At 44.2% G+C, this 24,171-nt stretch overlaps 2 protein-coding genes across 2 annotated transcripts; one reads left to right on the top strand and one right to left on the bottom strand.

Annotated features, from left to right (window-relative positions):
• The first annotated feature begins 142 nt into the window (after positions 1–142).
• On the top strand, positions 143–18,919 carry DIABLO (diablo IAP-binding mitochondrial protein). Its single transcript, XM_043441620.1, has 6 exons — positions 143–270; positions 1,131–1,257; positions 4,547–4,678; positions 7,858–7,968; positions 8,442–8,538; positions 18,042–18,919. The coding sequence occupies exons 1-6, from the start codon at positions 221–223 to the stop codon at positions 18,227–18,229; spliced, it is 705 nt and encodes a 234-aa protein (XP_043297555.1). The 5' UTR covers positions 143–220; the 3' UTR covers positions 18,230–18,919.
• A 205-nt stretch (positions 18,920–19,124) lies between these two features.
• B3GNT4 (UDP-GlcNAc:betaGal beta-1,3-N-acetylglucosaminyltransferase 4) lies at positions 19,125–23,988 on the bottom strand. The gene is made up of 2 exons (XM_043441609.1): positions 23,781–23,988; positions 19,125–20,342 (listed from the first exon to the last, which is right to left on the bottom strand). Exon 2 carries the CDS (start codon positions 20,333–20,335, stop codon positions 19,262–19,264), a length of 1,074 nt encoding a protein of 357 aa, XP_043297544.1. The 5' UTR covers positions 20,336–20,342; positions 23,781–23,988; the 3' UTR covers positions 19,125–19,261.
• Positions 23,989–24,171: the final 183 nt, after the last annotated feature.

Raw genomic sequence — 24,171 nt, 5'->3', positions numbered from 1 at the left:
CCGCCCCACGCGGAAGCTCCGGCGGTTAGGTGTCTGGCTACGCGGTTTCTGCCGTTACCTCCAGCCCCTCCCCTTTCCTCGTCTGTCCAATCCCGACTGCGCTCTCGGACGGGGGCGTGGTCATGGGACTAAGCCCTCTCAAGAGGCGGCCGCTCCCCCGCCCCTGCTCGCGGAGTGCCATCACTTCCGGCGTGTGCTCCTGGCATCCTGCCGCCGCGGAATGGCGGCTCTACGGAGTTGGCTTTCTCGGAGCGTATCCTCGTTTTTCAGGTACCGCTGCGGTTGTGTAGGAGGTCAAGGTCGGACGGAGAGTGGGAACGCTGAGAGCGCCGTAACCAGACTGCACCCCCAGCGTTGCGGGCTCGCGCTTCGGTGCTCGGCCGAGCGGGTCACGGTGTCCCACCCCTCTTGGAGTTTTGCGGACGCTCCGTCCCTACTCCGGCTCTGAGGCCTCCAGCCTCCCGGGACAAGCCCGGACTTCACGTCCCACTGACTGCTTTTTCGTTGTTCACCTGCCGAGAGTGCATTCCCCCACTTCGGTCTGTTTTTTGAGGGCGTCTCGGTCTGCCAGCAAAATGACTTCGGTTGACCTCTCGAAGTCACAAGCGATAATTAAGGGGAGAGGCCTTGGGTGGCGGTGGCTTGCCGGAGGGAGTTTTCCCTGAGGGCGGAGGAGTTCCGGAAGTGGTCGGCTTCCAAGCCGGCCTAGTTCCCCTCGCAGCGCCTGTGGGCTCAACATCGTGTCGCGGGAACCAGCAGATCCCTTGCAGCCTAGGCCAGAGGACCAGCGCTAAATCCTGCCTGCAGAAGCGTTTTATTTGGGCCTTAGTTTTTAAAAAGCTTTGAGCCCACTATTTACCCGTCTACGCCTGGTACCTCTTAAACTCCACCACCATCCGCCCGCATTCCCGCGCGGGGGGAGCCAAGTAGTGATTGCCTGTTTGTGCGAGTCCAGGCCTTTTTGTCCGCCCCGCTGCCTACTGAGTCCCGTCCTGTGAAAAGTCACCCTACGTCATCATTTGCGTTCCAGCCTGGCCCCACTTTGAGTATCCAACCCCTCCACGTAAATTGAAGAGGTTCTTACAGATGGGTGGTTGTGCCTTATTAAACTTATTAAACTCTGTTTCTAGGTACAGACAGTGTGTTCCAGTCGTGGCTAACTTTAAGAAGCGCTGTTTCTCGGAATTGATAAGACCATGGCACAAAACGGTGGCTGTGGGATTCGGGGTCACTCTGTGTGCAGTTCCTATTGCCCAGGTGAAGTACCACCCTGTCACTCAGTGTTTTGGGTTTTTGTGTACTGTGTCCTCTGAAGTCTCGAACAGGCAATGAAACATCTGACAAGCTCTAATGGTTTTCACCCAGCGCTCTCCCCAACCCCAGGTGATGGTATGCTGTATCAGCATCGTTTCATGGCTGAGCAGATATATTAATATCCTCATTTTGATGGTCTTATTTGGTAGAAACTGGTATGTCAAGTTGGTCAAATTGTATAAAGAGGGAAGAAAGAAAAGAATGTATTACAGAAAATAATCTTTTCATTCAGAAAAACTTTATGGGGCAACTTTTATGTGTCATACACAAGAAGATTTCTGCTTTTGTAAATCTCACATTCTGGAGAGGAGGAGGAGGAAAAAATGGAATGAGAAAAACAGATGAGCTCACAGATAGCAGCGGGTCAAAATGTACTTCGACGTTTGTACTTTGTGTGCCGTTGTAAGCATTGGAATTTATTATGATAAAGAAGCCACGGGAAAAAAAAAAAAGAAGCAGCAGCCACGGGATTTTAACATAAGATTATTATGGTCCGACAAGTTTTTTTTTTTTAATTTATGTTTAATTGGAGGATAATTGCTTTACACTGTTGTGTTGGTTTCTCCCATACAACAGTGTGAATCAGCTATAAGTATACATATATACCTTCCTTCTTGAGCCTCCCTCCCACCCCTGACATAAGTTTTTAAAGGTTGTTGTGTGGAACTAAAAAGACCAGTTGGGGTCCAGGCATGAGATGATCGAGGGCCTGAATCAGGTGGGGAGAAGTGGGCTGATGGTCAGCAGGTGTTGCTGTTGGGTTAGATGTGAACCATATAACTTAATTTCCAGTGGTTTTAAAAGGCCTCAGCAACTGAAAGAATGGTGTTGCCAGATACTGGGATGGAGAGGAGTGGATTTTGGGAGGAGGAAATTTAAGAGTTCAATTTTGGAAATGTCGTCTCAGTGGAGCTGTCAAGTAGACAGCTGATAGGGAAGTGATATCTTATTTTAAAACCATTGGTTATATACTTTATCAGGAAGAACTGAATAGGAAACCAGCAAACATTTTGGCAAAATGTACTTGATACTTAAATGTGTGTTTAATCATGACAGCAAGATTAATTCCCTTTTTCACAAGTATTTTCAGCATCTTCTGAGGCTCACTCATGAGCCCTTTCCTTTCGGTGCCTTACTTCGGCCCTCATCTCTGCAGACTGATAATCTTTAACCTAAAAAGACTTACTTGGACACCAGGTCATTTTCAGTCACAGTTGGGACAGACTTTTCTTTCTTCCTCCAAAAGATTTTTTTGTTTGTCCTTTCTAGTTTGCATGTTGTTCTTAAGCCCTAGTTACCTCACTCCGTTCTAGGTCAGATGTCAGGAGCCTTTGGTTGACAGGAGCCTCAACTCACTCTCCTGCAGGAATAGCATTGCCACTTCCGTTCTTCAGAGCCTACAATGGCTCTCCATTCTGTGTCAAAAACCTAAAATCCAGAGAACTTCCTCATAGTTCAGCAACCAGGCTGGATTCCCAAATATCCCCTGCTTGCATCATATGTATTTTCCTCCTTGTTTTATCTAACCCAGGATACCTGTCCATTCTAATCCTGCTTGTCTTCAGACACAGATCCCACCCCCTGTGTTTTTTTTTTAATTTATTCATTCATTTTGGCTGTGCTGGGTCTTCACTGCTGCACTCAGGGCTTCTCTGGTTTCGGTGAGCAGGGGCTACTCTGTAGTTGTATATAGGCTTCTCACTGCAGTGGCTTCTCATGTTGCGGAGCGCAGGCTCCGTAGTTGTGACACTGGGGCTTAGTTGCCTCACGGGCATGTGGAATCTTCCCCAACCAGAGTAATAATACCTGGACTGTGGTGAGGGACAAGTAAATAAGCATTGTAAAATGGAAGGCATTTGATGAAGCCAAAAATAGATAGGCTTTCCTGATGGCTCAGCAGGTAAAGAATCGCCTGCAGTGCAGGAGACACAGGAGAACTGGGGTTTGATCCCTGGGTTGGGAACGTCCCCTGGAGGAGGAAATGGCAACACACTCCAGTATTCTTGCCTAGGAAATCCCATGGACAGAAGAGTCCGGTGGGCTACAGTCCATGGGGTTGCAAAGAGTCAGACACAACTGAGCGTGGTATAAAAATAAATTTAGATTTTAAAAAAGGAGGGTATTATGAAGACTTAACTTACCAGAATAAGTCAAAATTAGCTTTTCATGAGCAGAGGGGATATCATTCTTTGCTCTCTAGCTCCTCAATGCAAGAGGTACATAATAAATTCTTGTTTATTTGATCGAATGAAATATAAGTGTGATAAATATAATTCATGATTTATTCATGTATCTTTTTTTGGCTGCACCAGGTCTTAGTGGCAGTACATGAGATCTTTGATCTTTATGGTGGCATGTGAACTCTTAGTTGCCACATGTTGGATCTAGTTTCCGGATCAGGGATCAAACCCAGGCCCCGTCAATGTGTTTATGCTCTAAATAGCAAAAATGAGATAACAAATAATAGAGGGATTGGTTTGTTAGTTCTGATTCAATAAGTCCTCTGCTGAGGGAGAAAAAGGGGAGAGTCATCACAGTTGCCAGTATTTAATCAAGGTGGTCACAGCCCCCTTAACTCATGAGGTGGTTATACTGGTTTTTGTTTTTTTCAAATAGAACAGCTAAGGTCAGAGCAAAGAGTCTCCTCGCTCCCCCCAACCAAGACTGTGCATGTACAGCTCAATCAAGAGCGATTCGCCCTCTCCACCAGCCGTTTACTTTCTTAGGCTCAGCTTAACTCCTTATCAACTCTGTGAAACCTTTTCTAAACTATTCTCATTTAACATTGATGTGATTGCTCCCTTATGTGCACCCCTCCAGACTTCTTCCATAGCACCCATGGTACTTGATTGTATTAATTTTCTAGTTCACTCTCAGCTTCAACTCCTCCTCCTCCAGCTGAAATCTTTAAGATTCTTATCTTTAAGCATCTAACACTGTGGTAATGAAGAATCATAACTTTGTGAAATTTGTGATTATAAGTACTAGTCTTTTATAAAAAGGAATACTTTGCTCTTTGGAGCAGAGAATGATGAATAAAAGTAGGTAGAAAGCGTACAGTAGAATCATTTTCATATGTTGTCTTTAATAGCACAAATAAAGCTTTAAAAGAAAAAGCTAACACAGAAGCAGCAGAGTGTAGTTGCAGTGTGAGAATTGCGTTTTTCCCTTGGCTGTGATCTCAGCTTGAGCTTTAGGTTAAAAGTTAAGTAAAAATGTTTGTGTCTTTCAGAAACCGGAGCCTCATTCTCTTAGTAACGATACATTAATGCGGAGGGCTGTGTCTTTGGTAACAGATAGCACCTCTACCTTTCTCTCTCAGACCACATATGCATTGATTGAAGCAATCACTGAATATACTAAGGTAAGTATCTCCTCGTTAAATCTTGATCATCTAAATCCATCATTAGCAAACTATGGCTCACAGATCAAATCCAGTCTTGCCTGTGTTTGTAGTTTGATTGGAACATGGCCAGGTTCATTTGTTTGTGTATTGTCTATGCCTGCTTTCATGAGTTGAATAGTTGCAAACAGACCACTCTCTGGCCCTTGACCAAAAAAAGTTGCTTTGCAAATCAGTTTACCTGTACCATTTTTCTAGATTGCACATATAAGCAATATTAGGTGATTTTTTTCTCCTTCTGACTTACTTCATTCTTTGCGACACCCTCTATATCCATCCATATCCCTACAAATGGTACTATTTCATTCGTTTTTATGACAATAATATTCTATTGTATATATGTACCACATCTTTTTAATTTATTTCTCTGTTGATGGACATTTAGATTGCTTCCATGTCCTGGCTGTTGTAAATAGCGCTGCAGTGAACACTGAGGTATATGTGCCTTTTAAATTATGGTTTTCTCTGGATATATGCCCAAGAGAGGGATTGTTGGGTCATATGGTAGTTCTATTTTTAGTTTTTTAAGGAACCTCCCTATTGTTATCCATAGTGGTTGTACCAGTTTACATTCCCACCATCAGTGTAGGAGGGTCCCCTTTTCTCCACACCCTCTCCAGAGTTTGTTTATAGATTTTTTTAATGATGGCCATTCTGACAGTGTGAGGTGATACCTCACTATAGCTTGCATTTCTCTAATTAGTAATTTGAGCATCTTTTCATGTGCTTTTTGGCCATCTGTATGTCTTTTTGGGAGAAATGTCTATTTAGGTCTGTTGTCCATTTTTTGATTGGGTTGTTTTTTTGATATTGAGCTGCATGAGCCATTTGTATACTTTGGAGATTAATCTCTTGTCAGTTGCTTCATTTGCAGATATTTTCTCCATGCTGAGGGTTGTCTTTTAGTTTATTTATGGTTTCCTTTGCTGTGCAAAAGCTTTAATTAGACCCTGTTTTCATTACTCTAGGCAGTGGATCAAAAAGATCTTGCTGTGATGTATGTCAAAGACTTGTTCTGCCTATATTTTCCTCTGAACAGTTTATAGTATTTGGCTTCACATTTAGATCTTTAATCTATTTTGAGATTATTTTTTGTGTATGGTGATAGGGAGTGTTCTCATTCTTTTGCATGTGGCTGTCCTGTTTTCCCAGCACCAGTTATTAGAGAGACTGTCTTCTTTCCATTGTATATTCTTGCCTTCTTTGTCATAGGTTAGGTGGTCATAGTTTTATGGGTTTGTCTCTGAACTTTCTAATCCTATTCCATTATCTATATTTCTGTGCCATATTATTTTGATTACTTTCTGTAGTAGTCTGAGGTCAGGGAGCCTGGTTCCTCCAGCCCCATTCTTGTTTCTCAAGATTGCTTTCACTATTTGGGGTTTTTTGTGTTTCCATATAAAATGTAAAATTTTTATTCCAATTATTCTGTGAACATGCCCTTGGCAATTTGATTGGGATTGCATTGAATCTGTAGGTTGCTTTGGATAGTATGGTCATTTCCACAATACTGATTTTTCCAGTCCCGAAATGTCTCTTATCTGTTTGTGTCATCTTTGATTTCTTTCGTCAGTATCTTACATTTTCTGAATGCAGGTCTTTTGCCTTCTTAGGTTTATTGCTAGGTATTTTATTCTTTTTGTTGCAGTGGTAAATTGGATTGTTTCCTTAAATCTCTCTCTCTGATCTTTTGCTGTTAGTGTATAGGAATGCAAGGGATTTCTGTGTATTAATTTTTACCAAATTTATGGATGAGCTCTGATAGTTTTCTGGTAGCACCTTTAGGATTTTCTTTTTCTTCTCTGATAGCTGTGACTAGGACTTCCAAACCTATGTTGAGTAAATGTGATGAGAATTGACATCCTTGTCTTGTTCCTGATCTCAGAGGAAATGCTTTCAGCTTTTCATCAAGTATGATGTTAGCTGTAGGTTTGTCATATATGGCCTTTATTACTTTTTACTTATTCATTTTAGTTTTTTTATTGAAGTATAGTTGATTTAGTGTTATTTACTGCTATATAGGAAAGTGATTTAGTTTTATATATATATATACATATTTAGCATATATATATATGTATATATACACACATTTTTCATATTCTTTTCCATTATGGTTTATCACAGGATAGTGAATTTAGTTCCCTGCGCTATATAGTAGGACTCTGTTGTTTATCCATTCTTTATATAATGATTTACTTCTGCTAATCCCAAACTCCCAATCCATCCCTCACCCACCCATCCTCTCCCCATTGGCAACCACAAGTCTGTTCTCTGTATCTGTGAGTCTGTTCCTTTTTGTAAATAAGTTCATTTGTATCATTTTTTTTTTAGACTCCACATATATGTGATATATGTCTTTCTCTGGGTTATTTCACTTAGTATGATCATCCATGTTACTGCAAATGACACCATTCCATTCTTTTTGTGGCTGAGTAATATCTCATTGTATATCCACATCCTCATTACGCATTATCTATCAGTGGACATTTAGGTTGCTTCCATATGTTGGCTACTGTAAATAGGGCTGCTGTAGACATAGGGGTGCATATATATTTTTAAATTAGTTTTGCTGATCCTCATTTAATGTAGGGTCCCTGCAAATGGGACACTTACCACAGGGAAGGGGCTCTGGTTGGCCTCACTGCCCAGGAACCCTTTTTAAAAGAAAAATCTTAAATATAGCAGCTCAGTATATAAGACAGGGCAGCTCAGTATATAAGACAGGGGGAGCATGCTGATCTGGTTCAGTTGGGGCTACCAGCAACACCAGGGGTTTCTGGGTGAGGGTAGTTTGAAAGCCACTGATTTAATAGAGTATATGGATAATCAGAATCATTTAAAGTAATATATATGTTTCTTTACCCTTCATTTTCCAGCAGCTTTATTCTCAGCCTTCTGAGTTTTCCATCTGCATTTTGTTCTCTTTGTTTGTCTGAATTGCTAACAAGATTTTAAAACACAAAAGTTAACAAGAGATACTGATGTCCTAAGATAACACCTTTACTTCACACAGTGGTGAGATTCAATGAGACAGGAGGACTGAACAGCCAGTTTGCAGCAATGGGACTTCCATCACATTGAGATGTAAGTCTCACCCTAATATGCCTCACTTATTTTACTAATTTATTCTGTATTTTTAGGCTGTTTATACCTTAATTTCTCTGTACCGACAATACACAAGTTTACTTGGGAAAATGAATTCACAGGAGGAAGATGAAGTGTGGCAGGTGATTATAGGAGCTAGAGTTGAGGTAAGCAAAGAGTTACTTGTATTATTCTGTGTTAGTGCTCCTACCTCATTGTGGTATCTAAATTATTGAATGAAGGTGTTTTACCAGTAACTGTTCTCTCAAACCGGAGAAGGCAATGGCACCCCACTCCAGTACTCTTGCCTGGAGAATCCCATGGACTGAGGAGCCTGGTAGGCTGCGGTCCATGGGGTTGCTAAGAGTCGGACACGACTGAGCAACTTCCCTTTCACTTTTCATTTTCATGCATTGGAAAAGGAAATGGCAACCCACTCCAGTATTCTTGCCTGGAGAATCCCAGGGACGGGGGAGCCTGGTGGGCTGCCATCTGTGGGGTCACACAGAGTCAGACACAACTGAAGTGACTTAGCAGCAGCAGTTCTCTCAAACTGCTATTGAACTGAAGAAGTCCATTTAAATGTGCTTAATACTAATGAAGAGTCATGTTGTCTGAAGTGCTTTTGTTTAATTCATAGATGACTTCAAAACAACAAGAGTACCTGAAGTTGGAAACCACCTGGATGACTGCCGTCAGTCTTTCAGAGATGGCAGCAGAAGCTGCCTACCAAACTGGTAGGTTAAAGTTTTTACTGTAGAGGTGCTGTTGGAGTTTTCATCTAGCTGAAAAATGAGGGATACTGTGGCTCTTACTTTGTGAGAAGATGTTCCCGTTTCCAGCATATTAATCAATATTGTTTTCATTTACACAAAGAAAAATTAATGCCCTTGTAGACCAGACCAGTAGAAGTTAGGTGGTATCTAGAAAATGAAAAATAATAAAACTGTCAGTTAGAAATTTTGATTGCTTCCAAATAGTTAAGGATTTTACTTTTTAACAGCCCAGATAATCTGTGACTATTATCTATATCTCAGGCTTTGTGGTAAACATTTTATAGATGCTTTTAATCCATGCAGTTCTTTTAAAGTAGGAGTTGTTATTATCATTCCCACTTTACAGATGAAGAAACTGGCAGATAGAGGGGGTTAAATAATTCACCGAGCATGCTGTGGTACCCAGTAAATAAGCAGCCAAACTGGGATTCAGCAAGTTAGGTCAAATCCTAAAGCCTTTGTCTCTGGTAGCCAGGGCGTCATCCTCTCTACCTTAGTGCCTCCCAGTATAGAATGGTGCCCCATTCACCAGGGGTTTTTTTTGTTTGTTTTTTTTTTACCAGGGGTTTTTTAACCATCACTATCCATCCAGTGGGCTTGAGGTTGAATGATTGTCTAATGTATTTTGAGGGAAATCCTCATTTGACATCTTACCTGAATGGTCCCAAACTATGTCACCATAAAAATTTTTAAGAAACTGGTTTGTTAAAATGTTTTTGTTTTCTGAAATCTTAAAGATGTAAAAGATGTTTTAAGTAAATACAGAAAGAATTCTTAGTTAACTAATGCCCAAGGAATCGAGAGATTCTGCAAACAGGACTGGAATGAAAAACAAAACAACAGAAGCGTAAAATAGCATTAATGGCACACCCAAGATGGGAGCAGGGTTTCCAGGTACAATGAAGAGGGAGACTTGCTGAGAACATCACCAGGCAGCTTTGGCCACTCACTAGGCCAGCTTAAGATCTAGCAGGAAGAGAGGGAAAGTAAACTACAAGCATTATCTAAGAAAAAGACATTTTCCCAGAACTGACTGAAAGGGCTCACAAAGGTTCTGAACAGAATTTAAAATATAAGTGTATCTCACATGGCAAAAAAATATTCAGAATGTAAAATATACAGAGAAAAATCCTAAAAACTATAAGAAAAAAATAGAATACTTACAAAGGAAGTATATGTGTGTGTGTGTATTAGTCTTTCAGTAGTGTCCAACTCTTTGCAACCCCATGGACTATAACCCACCAGTCTCCTCTGTCCATGGAATTCTCCAGGCAAGAATGCTGGAGTGGGTAGCCATTCTTCTCCAGGGGATTATCCTGATCCAGTGATCAAACCCATTGGTCTCTTGCATCGCAGGCAGATTCTTTACCTTCTGAGCCATAAGATAAAGCCCCAGAGGAAGGATATCTGCAACCCTAAGATCCAAGGTGACAAATCAGTAACCATTCAAATATTATTAAAATGTAAGCATGAAAGACCTTTACAGAGACTCAAGGTTTACCAGCTGCATGTGCTTTCTGAAAAAAGTGTTTTACAAAAAAAATCAGAAGCACCTGCGATACAAAAATAATGAACAAAATTTAGTACAACTTGTCAGAAGCTCTGAATGTTAAATTTTTAAGTAATCTGAAATCAGTTTGGGAAAGCAGTGAAAGCATGCTAAGCTTCACTGTTTGAGAAGGGAGACATTGGCTTAACATTAGACACTGTTAAACACTTCAGAAGAATTCAGGGAAGGGACAAAGAAAACTTAAAAAATTCAGTTAAGGCTAAAGGTTGAAGAAATAAAGCCTGTTAATTAGAAAATGCAGAGTAAAGGAACACATTCAACCATCAGTAATCACAATAAAGAATAAATTTACTTATTAAGTGATACTTCATATTAAAAAAATAATTCTAGCTAAAACTGTTTACAAAGGCACATCTAAAACAACACATAGGAAGATTGGGTATTTTAAGAAGATAAACTGAAATATTATAAAAAAGAAAGCTGAGCAAAAAGGTGACTGCAGTGTTAGAAGAGGGATTCAAGACAGAAAGCATTAAAAGGGACAGAACAGTTTATCAAGACATCACTCTTGAAATGTGTGCCTAATAAGGCAAAATCTGATAGATTTACAAAGAGAAATTGAGCTTTACACACATCTCAGGATCACAGGTCAAAACATAAAAAAAGCAATTAGGTGTTGGAACAGGAATTTTTTTTTTTTAAAGCCTGACCAAATACATATACTGAATACAAAATGTTGCCCTCCCCCCCAAAAAAAACTCTTCCAATACAAATAGTATATAAACATGTACAAAAATTGATTTTTATGCCAAGTGACAAAGACTCAGAAATATTTCTTGATATCCCCTTCCTCACCAAAAATAAAAATGGAAATTTAACTTGCACAACTCAATATAAAAAACACACCTGATTTTAAAATGGACAGAAGACCTGAACAATTTTCCAAAGACATATAGATGGCCAACAGGTGCATGAAATGATACACAACATCACTAAGCATCGCTAAGGAAAATGCAAATCAAAACCACAATGAGATATCACCTCACACCTGTCAGCATGGCTATTATCAAAAAGGATCATAAATAACAAATGTTGGTGAGAATGTGGAAAAAAGGGAACCCTAGTACACTGTTGGTGATGATGTAAAACGGTGTAGCCACTGTGGTAAACAGTACTGTGGTTCCTCAAAAATAAACCTACACACCTGTGGTCACACTAATCTATGACAAAGGAGGCAAAATATACAGTGGAGAAAAGACAGTCTCTTCAAGAAGTGGTGCTGGGAAAATGACATCTATAAGTAAATGAATGAAATTAGAACAATCCCTAACACCATACTCAAAAATAACCTCAAAATGGATTTAAAGACCTAAATGTAAGGCTGGATATGATAAAACTCTTAGAGGAAATCACAGAACACTCTCTGACATAAATTGCAGCAATATCTTTTTTGATCCACCTCCTAGAATAATGAAAATAAAAACAAATGGGATCTAATTAGACATAAAAGCTTTTGTATTGTAAAGGAACTCAAACAAAAATAAAACGCTCAGTGTGGGAGAAAATATTTGCAAATGAAGCAACCCACAAAGGATTAATCTCCAAAATACACAAACAGCTCATACAGTGCAACAACAAAAAAACCCAATCAAAAAATGGGCAGAACAGTCAAGTAGATATTTCTCCAAAAAAGAAATACATATGGCCAATAACACATGAAAAAAGGCTCAGCATCACTAATTAGAGAAATACAAATCAAAACGGCAATGAGATATCACTTCACACTGGCCATCATCAAAAAATGACAGACAATAAATGCTGAAAGGGTAAAGGGAACCCTCTACACTATTGGTGGGAATGAAAAACTGGTACAGCCACTATGGAGAATAGCATGGCGGTTCCTTAAACTAAAAATAGGACTACCATATGATCCAGCAATCCCACTCTTGGGTATATATCCGGAGAAAACCATAATTCAAAAAAATACAGGCACACCAATATTGACTACAGCACCACTTACAGTAGGTAAGATGTGGAAGCAACCAAACTATCCGTCAACAGGAGTGGATAAAGATGTGGTACATACCGGGCTTTCCTGGTGGCTCAGTGGTAGACAATCTGTTTGCCAATTCAGGACATGTAGGTTTGTTCCCTGGTCTAGGAAGATCCCACATGTCAAGGAGCAACTCAGCCTGTGCTCTAGAGCTTGGGAACTGCAGTCATTGAGCCCACATGCCCTAGAGCCCATGCTTCACAATAGGAGCAGCTACAGCAATGAGAAAGATGTGGTACATATATACAGTGGAATATAACTCAGCCATAGTAAAGAATGAAATAATGCTGCAACGACATGGATGGACCTAGAGAGTCATACTTAGCGAAGTTAGAGAAAACAGTATACGGTATCGCTTATACATGAAACCAAAAAAAAAGGCAAAATAACTTACTTATGAAAGAGAAATAGAGTCACAAATACAGAAAACAAACTTGTGGTTTTCAGAGGAAAAGGTTGAGGGTAGGGATAAATTGGAAGCTTAGGAGTGACACATACATACTATTATATATAAAATAGGTAACTAATAAGGGCCTACTGTATAGCACAGGGTACTCAACAGTCTGTAGTGACCTATATGGGAAAAGAATCTAAAGAGTAGATGGATGTATATGTATAGCTGATTCACTTTATTGTACACCTGAAACTAACACCATTGTAAATCAACTATTCAAAACATTTTTTAAAAAGAATTGTAAAAGCAAATAATTGAAAACTGGGAATTCTGTGGCTTCCCAGTGGTTAGGACTCCACGCTTTCACTGCCAAGGGCACAGGTTCAGTCCCTGGTGAGGGAACTAAAATCCCACAATCTTTTTTTTTCTTTTGCTGTGTGCAGCACAGCCAAAAAAACCCACTGCTGTATGATCCAGCAGTTCCCTTCTGCGCTGTGTGCATGCGGGCTAAGTTGCTTCAGTTGTGTCCAGCTCTGCAACCCTGTGGACTGTAGCCTGCCAGGCTCCTCTGTCCCTGAGGATTCTCCAGGCAAGAATACTGGCACGGGTTGCTATTTCCTCCCCTAGAGGATCTTTCCAGCCCAGGGACCAAATCCATTTCCCTTACATCTCCTGCATTGGCAGGCGGATTCTTAACCACTAGCGCCATTTGGGAAGCCCTAATTACTTTCTACTCCTGGGTCTATATCTGAAGAAATCTAAACTATGAATTTGAAAAGATGTATGCACTCTTATGTTCATAGCATTATTTACAATAGCCAAGATTTGGAAGCAACCTAAGTGTCCATCAGCAGATGAATTAATAAAGATGTGTGTGTGTATACTACTCTGCCACAAAAGAATGCAATTTTGCCATTTGCAACAGTATGGATGTACTTGCAGGGTTTAGGCTTAGTAAAATGTCAGACACCAACAAGTACTGTATATCACTTACGTGTGGAATCTAAAAAATAAAACTAGTGAATATAACAAAACAGACTCACAGGTATAGAGAACAAACTAGTGGTTACCAGTGGGGAGAGAGAAGGGAAGAAGAGGTACAGACTACTATGTATAAAATAAATAAACTACAAAGATGTACAGCACGAGAAATAGAGCTGTACATAATATAATATTATTATAATAACTAAGTGGTTTATAACCTTTAGAAGTTGTGAATAGTTATGTTGTACACCTAAAATTTCTATACTGTTGTAAATCAGCTGTACTTCAATAAAGAAAAATGGAAATTTGAAAAGTACTCAGAACTATCATGACAAGTCTCATTAATAGCAGAGACCTAGAGCGTTGTAGACAAAGTAGCTCTTAAATAGAAGCGGACCCCTTATTTAAAGGTGCATGTCATAAATACAAACACAGCAACCATAAATAACAGGTAATGTTCCCTGTGCCAAGAGGTCCTGAAAATAAACTTTTAGCCCAGAAAGTTAAGAAAAGCAAGCAAATTCAGACAGTGCCGAATAAAAGGTATAAGAAGACTAAATAGTCGAAAAGGCAAAAAACCCAGTTCCTTGTAAAGAATAAAGAAAATAAGGTTTAGTGAGTATAACTTTGAGAGCAGAAGTAACATCAGAAAGAGCCATTATAGTTTTATCTATTTTTGGCTGCACTGGGTCTTTGGTGCACAGTCTTTGGCGCTCAAGATTCTTACTGTGGTGGCTTCTCTTGTTGCAGAGCACAGGTTCTAGAGCACAGGCTCAGTAGCTGTAGCACATAGGCTTAGTCGCCCCTCAGCATGTGGAATCTTCCCCGACCAAGGATCAAACCTATGTCCCCTGCATTGGCGAATGGATTCTTAACCACTGGACCACCAGGGAAGCCCAGAAAGAGCTATTAGAGAATTTTTTTTAATCATAAGAGAATACTATGATATTTATATAAATCCTAAGTTGGCCCAGGAAGAATCAAAGCAAGAGGAGCAGCCACAAAAGTCGAAACAGTTTTCATAAAAAATCTGTGCCCCCAAATGAGACACTAAGTCCACGCAGTTTTGTGCGAGAGTTTTATCAAATCTTCATGAAACATAAATCCTGTGTTACGGGAAGTATACCAGAAAATGATGACAAGCCTCCCAACTGTCTAAAGCCACCATGGGCTTCCATGATATGAAGAATACGCTTGCCAATGCAGGAGACGTGGGTTCCATCCCTGGGTTGGGAAGACCCCCTGGAGAAGGAAATGGCAACCCACTGGTGTGAGGTGGTACCTCATTATAGTTTTGATTTACATTTCTCTAATAATTATGTGATGTTGAGCATTGATATTCTTGCCTGAGAAATCCTCTGGACAGAGGAGCCTGGTGGGCTACAGTCCATGGGGCTGCAAAGAGTCAGTCACAACTTAGGTACTAAACCACCACCACCAAAGCCATCATAGGCCTGAACCCAAACTGGACTAGACTAGCACTAGAACAAAAACCTACAGCTCAGTATCACTTGTGGATAGATATAAATTAAAAATAGCCATATACCTTCAAAATACAATTTTAATTCAACACTGGGGGAAAAAAACCTATCAAGAGAACATAGGCAAAACATTCTCTGACATAAATCATACCAATGTTTTCTTAGGTCAGCCTCCCAAGGCAATACAGATAAAAACAGAAGTAAACCTGGAGAAGGAAATGGCAACCCACTCCAGTATTCTTGCCTAGAGAATCCCATGGACAAAGGAGCTTGGGAGGCTACAGTCATGGAGTTGCAAAGAGTTGGACACTGCTGAGCGACTAACAGTTTACACTTGACACTGTATGTTCTGAAATTAGCGGTGATGGTCTGACCAATTTGTGAATATACTGAAAAAACCACTGAATTGTATGCCTTAGGGGGAATTTAATGGTATGTGAGTTATACATATATATGTGTGTGTGTGTGTGTGTGTGTGTTTGGGGGTATTTTATTATTAAGCAGTAGATAAACAGACTTTCCACTAAACAAAAAAGTTTCAAATGTTGCTTAATTAGAGGTATAAATTAAAATAAATTCTTTATGCTATACTGCCATTTCCCTCACTTATGACAACCTGTTATTAATTTGTGATGGAATTCTATGTGAGGAGTCCTTCATTGGGGTTCCTTATTACTCCTATCTGGCGTTTAGGCTGCAAATCTTAAAATAGGTGTGTTTCTAACCTTCTGAGGTTCTAGTGTTAGCTGGATGTTCCCCCTCTTTGATAAACTCTTTGTTGAACCTCAAAAAAAAAAAAAAGTAAATAAATGGGACATAGTCAAACTTAGAAGCTTTTGCACAACAAAGGAAACAAACAAAAAAGACAGCCTACAGAATGGTAGCAAATAATTGCAAACAGTGTGAACCGACAAGACTTAATTTCCAAAATATACAAACAGCTCACACGGTGCAACAACAGCAACAAAAAGAAAACCCAATCAGAAAATGGGCAGAACATGTAAGATATTTCTCCAAAGAAATACATATGGCCAATAGGCACATGAAAAGATGCTCAACATCACTAATTATTAGAGAAATGTAAATCAGAACTATAATGAGGAACCACCCCACACCAGTCAGAATGGCCCTCATTAAAAAGTCTACAAATAACAAATGCTAGAGGGGGTGTGGAGAAAAGGGAACCCTTGTATACTATTGGTGGGAATGTAAGTTGGTGTAGCTGCTACAGAAAACAATGGAGATTACTCAGAAAAGTAAGAACTACATATGATGGAACAATCCCACTCCTGGGCATGTACCCAGACAAAACTATAATTCAAAAAGATATATGCAACCCTATGTTCATAGCAACACTATTTACAATAGCCGAAACATGGCAACAATCTAAATATCATCAACAGAAGAATGGAGAAAGAAGATGGGGGTACACATATACAGCGGAATACTACTCAGCCATAAAAAAGAAAGAATGCCATTTGCAGCAACATGGATGCAACTAGAGATTATCATACTAAGTAAGAAGGAGAAAAACACACATGCTATATCACTTATATGTGGAATGTAAAACATGACACAAATGAACCTATCTATGAAACAAACTTGGATGCAGAACAGACTGCTGGTTCCTGAGGGGCTGGGGGAGGGATGGACTGGGAGGTTGGGATTGGCGGGTAAAAGCTTTTATGTATAGAATGGACAAACAGCAAGGTCCTGCTGTATTACATAGAGAACCATATTCAGTATCCTATGATAAACCATAATGGGGAAGAATATTTGCAAAAAGAACATCTGTATTACTGAGTCACGCTGCTGTGCAGCGGTGATTACAACACTGTAAATCAACTCTGCTTCAGTAAAAATAAAGTTTAAAGGGTCTTATGTACACATAGTGGAAAAAACCCAAAAACCTATCAACATTTAATTCACTGCTTAAGGTTATCTACAGTAGATTTACGGAGAAAAGCCACCTCTGTAATCATACATTGGTATGCCCCAAGAAGCTTCAGTAAAATGTAGTGTCCATTTATGATTTAAATCTAAATTAAGTACAATTATAGTTTTCCTAAGATGATAAAAGTAGCCATACATCATACTGAAATATGAGAAACATTTCCCTCAATGTCAGAAATAAGGGTGCCTGCTGTTCTCCACTACCTTTTATCATTGTACTAAAGGTTCTCTTCAATGCAGTAAGATAGAAAAGAACTGCTCGAGTGTTCTGTAGATGAATTAAATATGCACATCTATATGAGCTTCCCTGGTGGCTCAGCTGGTAAAGAATCCACCTGCAATTCGGGAGACCTAGATTCTATCCCTGAGTTGGGAAGATCCCCTGGAGAAGGGAATGGCTACCCACTCTAGTATTCTGGCCTGGAGAATTCCGTGGACTGTGTAGTCCTTGTGGTCACAAAGAGTCAGACACAACTGAGTGACTTTCATATGATGAAATACACTAGCAACAGGTATCAAAAAATGATAGCACTCAAAAATAGATCTGCAAAATGTGTTCAGTAAATACTGTTTAGGCCATTATGTCAGTTTAGAGTCAGGTTTTTACTGTGTATTCCCTGTGAATTCAGTAACTTTTAAAAAAGGTTAATTGGCCTTCGTGGTTCATGAGTTGAACAGCAGCCCATCTAGTATTAATTAGTAGATGAAGTGTTACTTTATAGTAACATTTTAAAGGAGGAGAAAGATGCTCTTTAAACTTCCAAAAGATAGAGCTTTGACAGTTTTGTTAGTGATCTCTTCATTTGTCAGGTAGAAATTTATTACTTGAATGTAGTTTAAAAAATTAAAACCTTAAAACGCCTATACTAATAGTTGTGCAGCTATAAAGATGATTGTGGGAATTGCATTTGATAATTATGACGACTGCTGATAGCTGGAGGAAGATGCCAGGGTTTTGACAATAGAAAGGAAAACCGACCTGTATAGGTAGAAGGTTCTCTACTCTGCGGGGAGGGCTCAGGTACAACCACAAAGAACCCCCAGGCTTTCCTTGTGTCCACTCAGCATAAATGGCCCATCTTCCGGCAGGCGCGGACCAGGCCTCTATAACAGCCAGGAGTCAAATCCAGCTGGTGAAATCGCAGGTGCAGGAGGTACGCCAGCTTTCCCAGAAGGCAGAAACCAAGTTGGCAGAAGAACTCCGACAGAAAATCCAGGAGGACGGAAATGAGAGGGCCGAGCCAGAGGAGCAGGAGGCCTACCTGCGTGAGGATTGAGGCCCCACAGTGCTGCCCGCGTCTGCCCGCTCATCCTGGGGAAGGCAAGGGCAGACGCCACCCGGCCCCGGGTTAGCACGGCTTCCTCTGTACAGAGAGGCAGTGGCAGGTCCTGCCCGGGCCCATCAGACCAGAGGTCGCTGTGAGTGCCTGACCCCTGTCCCCACCGTCTCAGGCTTGTACTGGACCTGGCTCTTCGCCCATGAGCTAAATAGCACCCTATTTAACATTTCACCCCACTCAGCAGAGTTACCCTCTCACCCATCCATGGATCTTTTTACCTCCCACCCAGAGCATTTCACCAACCTGGCCAGAGAGAGGGGGCCTTCTCTGTCATGTAAGTTCAGTAGCTGTTTAACCTCAGTTTTCCCATCTTATTTACATTTTCTAATACGATTCAGTATTTGCTTCCTCCATAGGGACGTGAGTTTGGGGGGAAAAGGGAAACTATCCTGTTTATAAGATTTCTTTGTGTTGAGTGTTTCTAATGCCTTCTGGCCTCAGTGCCCTGTAAGGATATTCTCAGGCTGAGGAGCCAGAAGTCCATTGTTCTTATGGGACTGAATATGGAGTGTTTACCTGGTGCTCACAACAGGATTTACTCCAACACACGCTTCTCATTTCCCTTTTTCTTGGAGTTTCTCTATTGTATCTGAAGGAAAATAATTTTTTTGCATTTAAGAGAGAAAATGTGTGTGTCTTCTGGAGTCCTGTGCAGTGGCCCTCCTTTGCCAGCTGCGTGCCTCAACACCCCCCCCCTCCCCCCACCGCCCGGCCACCCCTGCCAGACTAGAAGAGTCCAAGGGCTCCAGGAGTGCCCCGGCGCCTCGTGGAGTTCTGGCAGCATTTGCATGCTTTGCCCATTTAACACATATTGGTACAAGTTAGCCAGATATCAGTGTTTTAATCAAAGTCAGCAAGGTTTGGGAGGGCTTTACAAAACAAAGTCAGCGTTCCCTGTAGCCTGTCAAGGGCCAGGTTGCAGGGTTCTTGATTTCTCATCATGATTGAAAAATTAAACAGTCCACTCGCTCAGCCCACCCCAGGAAGCTGGGACGAGGGGGCAGCTGCACACTTGAGCCGCTCGTCTGTTACCAGTGCCCACATGGTCCACATCTCCAGGGGGCTGAGGCGGTGGACCAGAAGGAGCCCTCGGTACAGACAGGGCTCTAGAGGGTCCAGGGGCCGCCGGATTCCGAAAGTCTTGAAGCCAGCGTGGTGCATGGGGCTCACCCCCAGCTTTCTCAGGCACATCCCCACAAAGACGTCATCAATGGGGAAGAGTTCAGCCTCTTCCACAGCCGCCTGGAGGCGCTGCATGATGGCTCTGGACATGACATACCCCCCACCCCCAGCGTAGGGCGGGTAGTGGCGGGCCCTGTACATGGACGGTGGGATGAAGTATTTGACCCTGGTGTTCCTGTTGGGCAGGGCCTGGCGGATGACATCCCCCACCAGGAGGTCCTGGGCTGGGTCCCAGCCATCCAGGAACTCCAGCACATTGGGGACATGGACAAAGACGTCGTCATCTCCTTTTAGTATGAAATGGGCCTGGGGGCAGGCAGCAGCCACCCAGCGCTGCAGGTGCAGCTCTTTGAGTGTGAGGTTGAAGAAGTCCTCAGCAAAGTCCCACTGCAGGATGTCATCGAACTCGCGGCTCTCGTAGGCCAGCAGCTGGGCTGGGGGAGCAGGCCCTGCTAACCCCAGGAGGAACACAAGCTTCAGCTGCCGGCCCTTAGCCCAGCTTCCCGCCCGGCCCCACGTGCTGCGGATGGCCGCGCGCCGCTCCACATGGCCAGGCTGCGACTTGATGGCCAGGAGCAGAAACGTGTCCTCGGCACAGCCCGAAGGCTCCAGCAGGATGGAGAAGTTGCGGCAGTGGCGGTAGGTCAAGAAGAGGCGGTGACGGGTGGGCAGGAACAGGGAGGCATTAGCCACCGTGTGGTTGGGTAGACACGGGCTGCGCTGGAGCCCTGGGGGAGCCCAGAAGGGCTGTCGGGCCATGGGGCCCCCTGCTGGCTGGGCCTCCTTCTTCAGAAAGAACAGGCAGCTGAGCAGCAACAGTGCAAGGCTGTACGGGACCAGCCACCCCACCCTGCGGAACATGGTGGTCCTGCAAGGAGAGAGCCGGTGAGCGGACGCAGTCCTGGCCCGGCCTCCACCTCCTCCATCCAAGAGCAACCCACCATCCTAGATGTGTGCTAAGTTGCTCAGTCATGTCCGATTCTCTGTGACCCCACGGACCGTAGCCCACCAGGCTCCTCTGTCCATGGGATTCTCCAGGCAAGAATACTGGAGTGGGTTGCCATTTCCTCCTCCAAGGGATCTTCCCCACCCAGGGACCGAATCTATGTCTCTGGCATCTCTGCTTCCCTGGTGGCTCAATGGTAAAGAATCCACCTGCCAGTACGGGAGATATGGGTTCGATCCCTGATCCAGGAAGATCCACATGCCTCAGAGCAACTAAGCCTGTGCGCCACAACCACTGAGCCTCCCAGCAACTAGGTCCTTTTATTTATCTTCTTCAGCATGTCCTCTGGCTCTTTCCGGAGCCCCCTCTCCCATAGAACAGACCAAGCACACCTGCTGTGCCAGCCCTTGCTTCCCTTCTGCTGTCATTAGAGAACTTGGCTCAACTTTTTCTCCAAAAAGATTGCAGCCACTTTAGATAACTGAGACACCACAAGTGTTTTCAATGTTTCCCAAGAAACTCAAGTACCTAATGAGTTTCAGTGAAAATGACACAGCTTATTTCCAGAAAGAAACTTGAGAGTGGTCTGTTGATGGAAGACCCAGTCTCAAGAGATGACAGCCCCAGACACTGTCCTTAGGGCGTCTGGTCCCCTGGGGAGTGGGGAGGAAACCACTGTAGGGCCGCAGCAGGTGACAGAGGCCACAGAACACACCCTCCACACCCGCCCCACGGAGCGTGGGTTTCCTGGGGAGTCAGTTAAACAGGGCTTTAGGAAAAACACAAAAACATGCACAGGAAGAGCATGAAACAAACAGGGAAGCCAATGACTTGTATCAGGCTCCCCTGCAGCCACCTCTCGCCAGTTTCCTACTGCTTACTGAGTTCCGGTTTTCTCTTAGCAAGTCTGCCGGTGAGCCAAAGAGCAGGCTGAGAAATGGTAACTCAGAACAGTAACCTACCCACAGATCACAGGAGCAGAACCAGGCCTCAGTCTCCCTCCTCATCACCTCCCTGCCATGTCCTGGACCGGCTAGCCATCACTTCAATCCAGTCTACCTGCATTAAGTTCACCCCTGTTGTCTCTGCTGCCGCTCCCCCAAAAGCATGTCTTACAGCTGCCAGAACTGTGTTTTTGAACTGTGGTGTGGGAGAAGACTCTTGAGAGTCCCTTGGACTGCAAGGAGATCAAACCAGTCAATCCTAAAGGAAATCAGTCCTGAATATTCATTGGAAGGACTGATGCTGAAGCTGAAATTCCAACACTTTGGCCACCTGATGCAAAGAACTGACTCATTGGAAAAGACCCGGATGCTGGGAAAGCTTGAAGGCAGGAAGAGAAGGAGATGACAGAGGATGCGATGGTTGGATGGCATCACAGATTCGATGGACATGAGTTTAAGCAAGCTCCAGGAGCTGGTGATGGACAGGGAAGCCTGGTGTGCTGCAGTCCATGGGGTCGCAAAGAGTCAGACAAGACTGAGGGACTGACCTGAACTGATAGCTGCCGTAGCAGGCAAAACTGGCAGGGGCCCAGCTCTCACAGTCCAAGAAGCCAGTACAAACCTCAGAGAGTGCTGAGAAGAAATTAAAGCAGTGTGATGGAATATAGTGACCCGGAAGGCTGTCTTAGCCAACAGTAGTTTAGAAGGACCTCCCTGAAAAACAACACCTGAGCAAGAACTGAACAAAGTAAGGATCCAAACCACATAAAGGTCTGGAGGAGGGGGAGACTTCCCTGGGGGTTCAGTGATTAAGAATCCACCTGCCAATGCAGGGGACATGGGTTCCATTCCTGGTCCGGGAAGATTCCACCTGCCGTGGGGCAGCTACACCCATATGCCTAGAGCCTGTGATTCACAACAAGAGAAGTCACTGCAATGAGAAGCCCGAGCACCACAACTAGAGAGTGGCCCCTGCTCACCACAACCAGAGAAAGCAAGCGAGCAGCAAGGAAGACCCAGTGCAGCCAGAAATAAACTTTTCATTAAAGATCTGGGGAGCAGGAGGAGGGAGAGGAGGGGAGAGCATGGTCTGGGTCAGAGGGAACAGTTGAGTGCAGAGCTCCTGACAGAGGACAGGAGCTGTGCGGTGTGGCTGGAGTGTAAAGAACAAGGAGGAAAGTGGTAGGTAGTGAAGCAGGAGCAAAAGCATGAGGAAGGTCACGTACAAGATCCATAGTGAAGTTTCTGGGAAAGATCTTGGGCTTTATTGTAAGCACTGCGGAGATCCCTTAGAGGATTTAGCAGAGGCAGTAAAATAATTTACATTGTTTGGAAGGTCACTACTGCTGATGCTTAGATGATGTTTTATGGAAGGGCAAGAATGGAAACAAGAAAGCAGCTCGCAAACTCTTGCATTAGTAAGGGAGCGCAGCTGAGACTAGGGTGGAGGCCTTGGGGTGCCTGAAGGCCCAGATGGATTGCAGGCATGGAAAATAGCGTTCAGGTGTGGGAGATACGCTGGCTGGGGAGAGGACACCAGGGGAGGGGGGAGAGTGGGGGCAGACTGGTGGCGCAATTTACCGAGAAGGGCGCAAAGCCAGCAGTTTGGTTTTGACTTATGCTTTTCAGAGGCGCTGTGGACCCGATTGCCCCTTTGCCCACAGCGCTCCCAGTGCGCCCAATTCCTCGGCGCTCCACTGCGGGAGCTAACCCCCAACTCCCCACCGCAAGGACGGGCCGTTCCTCTGCTCCCCACTCCACTGCACTTACTGTGAATCCAATTCAGTGCTTGCTAAACATAAGCCTCCCTCCATTCTGTGAGCTCCCAAGCCTGGTCCCGAACTGGCACGAGCTTCAGTGAATGCACTCCCTACCCTCAAGTGGGTGCTGAGCCCTAAGGGTCTGAAAATTGCTTCTGGGATCCTCACTGGTCTCGGTGACCTGGTATGCTTCGATGAATGAAAGGGTCAAGGGCTGGTTCGTTCTCCACACGACAGTCCGTAAAGGACTGTTGTGGGGGCGCAGAGTCCCGCGGGGTCGCCAGAGCAGGGACCAGAGCCTCGCGGTGGGCACCCCTCTCCGGCCCGGGGCACAGTGAGCAGCGCTGCACGACGGGGAATCCGGAGCAAGCGACCCCGGGCTGCCCTCGGCCAAACCCCAGCTCCGGCCATTCGGCATTTTTGCCCCAGAGGGGCGAACAGAAGCCGAGAGGTATCTGGAGAGCCCCCCCTGGCCCCGAAGGTTCACTGCGGGCAGGAAGCGGCTCCCGCCGGGCAGGGCGACCACGACCCCACTGTAACCAGGTCGGCACAGGGGCCCGGCACCCCTCTGCTCACACTGGGACAGGCCCCTCCCCGCAGAGGGGCTCCAGGCGCCCCAGACCCGACACCCGTCCGCCCGCCCCTCGCCGCCCTACCTGAGCCGTGACGCCGTCGGCACAGGCTAGGAGCTCACGCAGCGGCGCCAGGTGAGCACCGTTCGCTCTTCTGGGCTCGGGCGGAGGGCGGGGCTCCGCGGCGCCCCCGAGCGCTGGCCACGCCCGCGCACCGCCGCCGCCCCGGCCGCGGAGGTCGGGCTCGGGGGGCGGGGCGTCTGGAGGACGGGGCCCCTCCCACCCCACGCACCTGCGGGCCAAGAGGTCCTCCCCGGCTCTCCCTGGCTGTACCCGGCCAGGCACCCGCTTCCTCCGGTCAGTTCCCGGCTCCTCCCTGGCCAGCCCCACTCCAGCTCCCCCGGCCAGCAACCCTCTCCTCCCCTCCCCGAGGCCAACCCCTACCCCCAACGCCGTTCCTCCCTGGCCAGCTCCC

Source organism: Cervus canadensis, chromosome 1 (assembly GCF_019320065.1).
Source record: "Cervus canadensis isolate Bull #8, Minnesota chromosome 1, ASM1932006v1, whole genome shotgun sequence".
Classification (NCBI taxonomy): domain Eukaryota; kingdom Metazoa; phylum Chordata; class Mammalia; order Artiodactyla; family Cervidae; genus Cervus; species Cervus canadensis.
This window is presented reverse-complemented; position numbering and strand designations above follow the sequence as displayed.

Coding starts and splice junctions, on each gene's coding strand:
- DIABLO (XM_043441620.1), top strand. CDS start 221: ATGGCGGCTCTACGGAGTTGGCTTTCTCGGAGCGTATCCTCGTTTTTC. Junction 271..1,130: donor AGCGTATCCTCGTTTTTCAG/GTACCGCTGCGG, acceptor CTCTGTTTCTAG/GTACAGACAGTGTGTTCCAG. Junction 4,679..7,857: donor CAATCACTGAATATACTAAG/GTAAGTATCTCC, acceptor CTGTATTTTTAG/GCTGTTTATACCTTAATTTC.
- B3GNT4 (XM_043441609.1), bottom strand. CDS start 20,335: ATGTTCCGCAGGGTGGGGTGGCTGGTCCCGTACAGCCTTGCACTGTTG.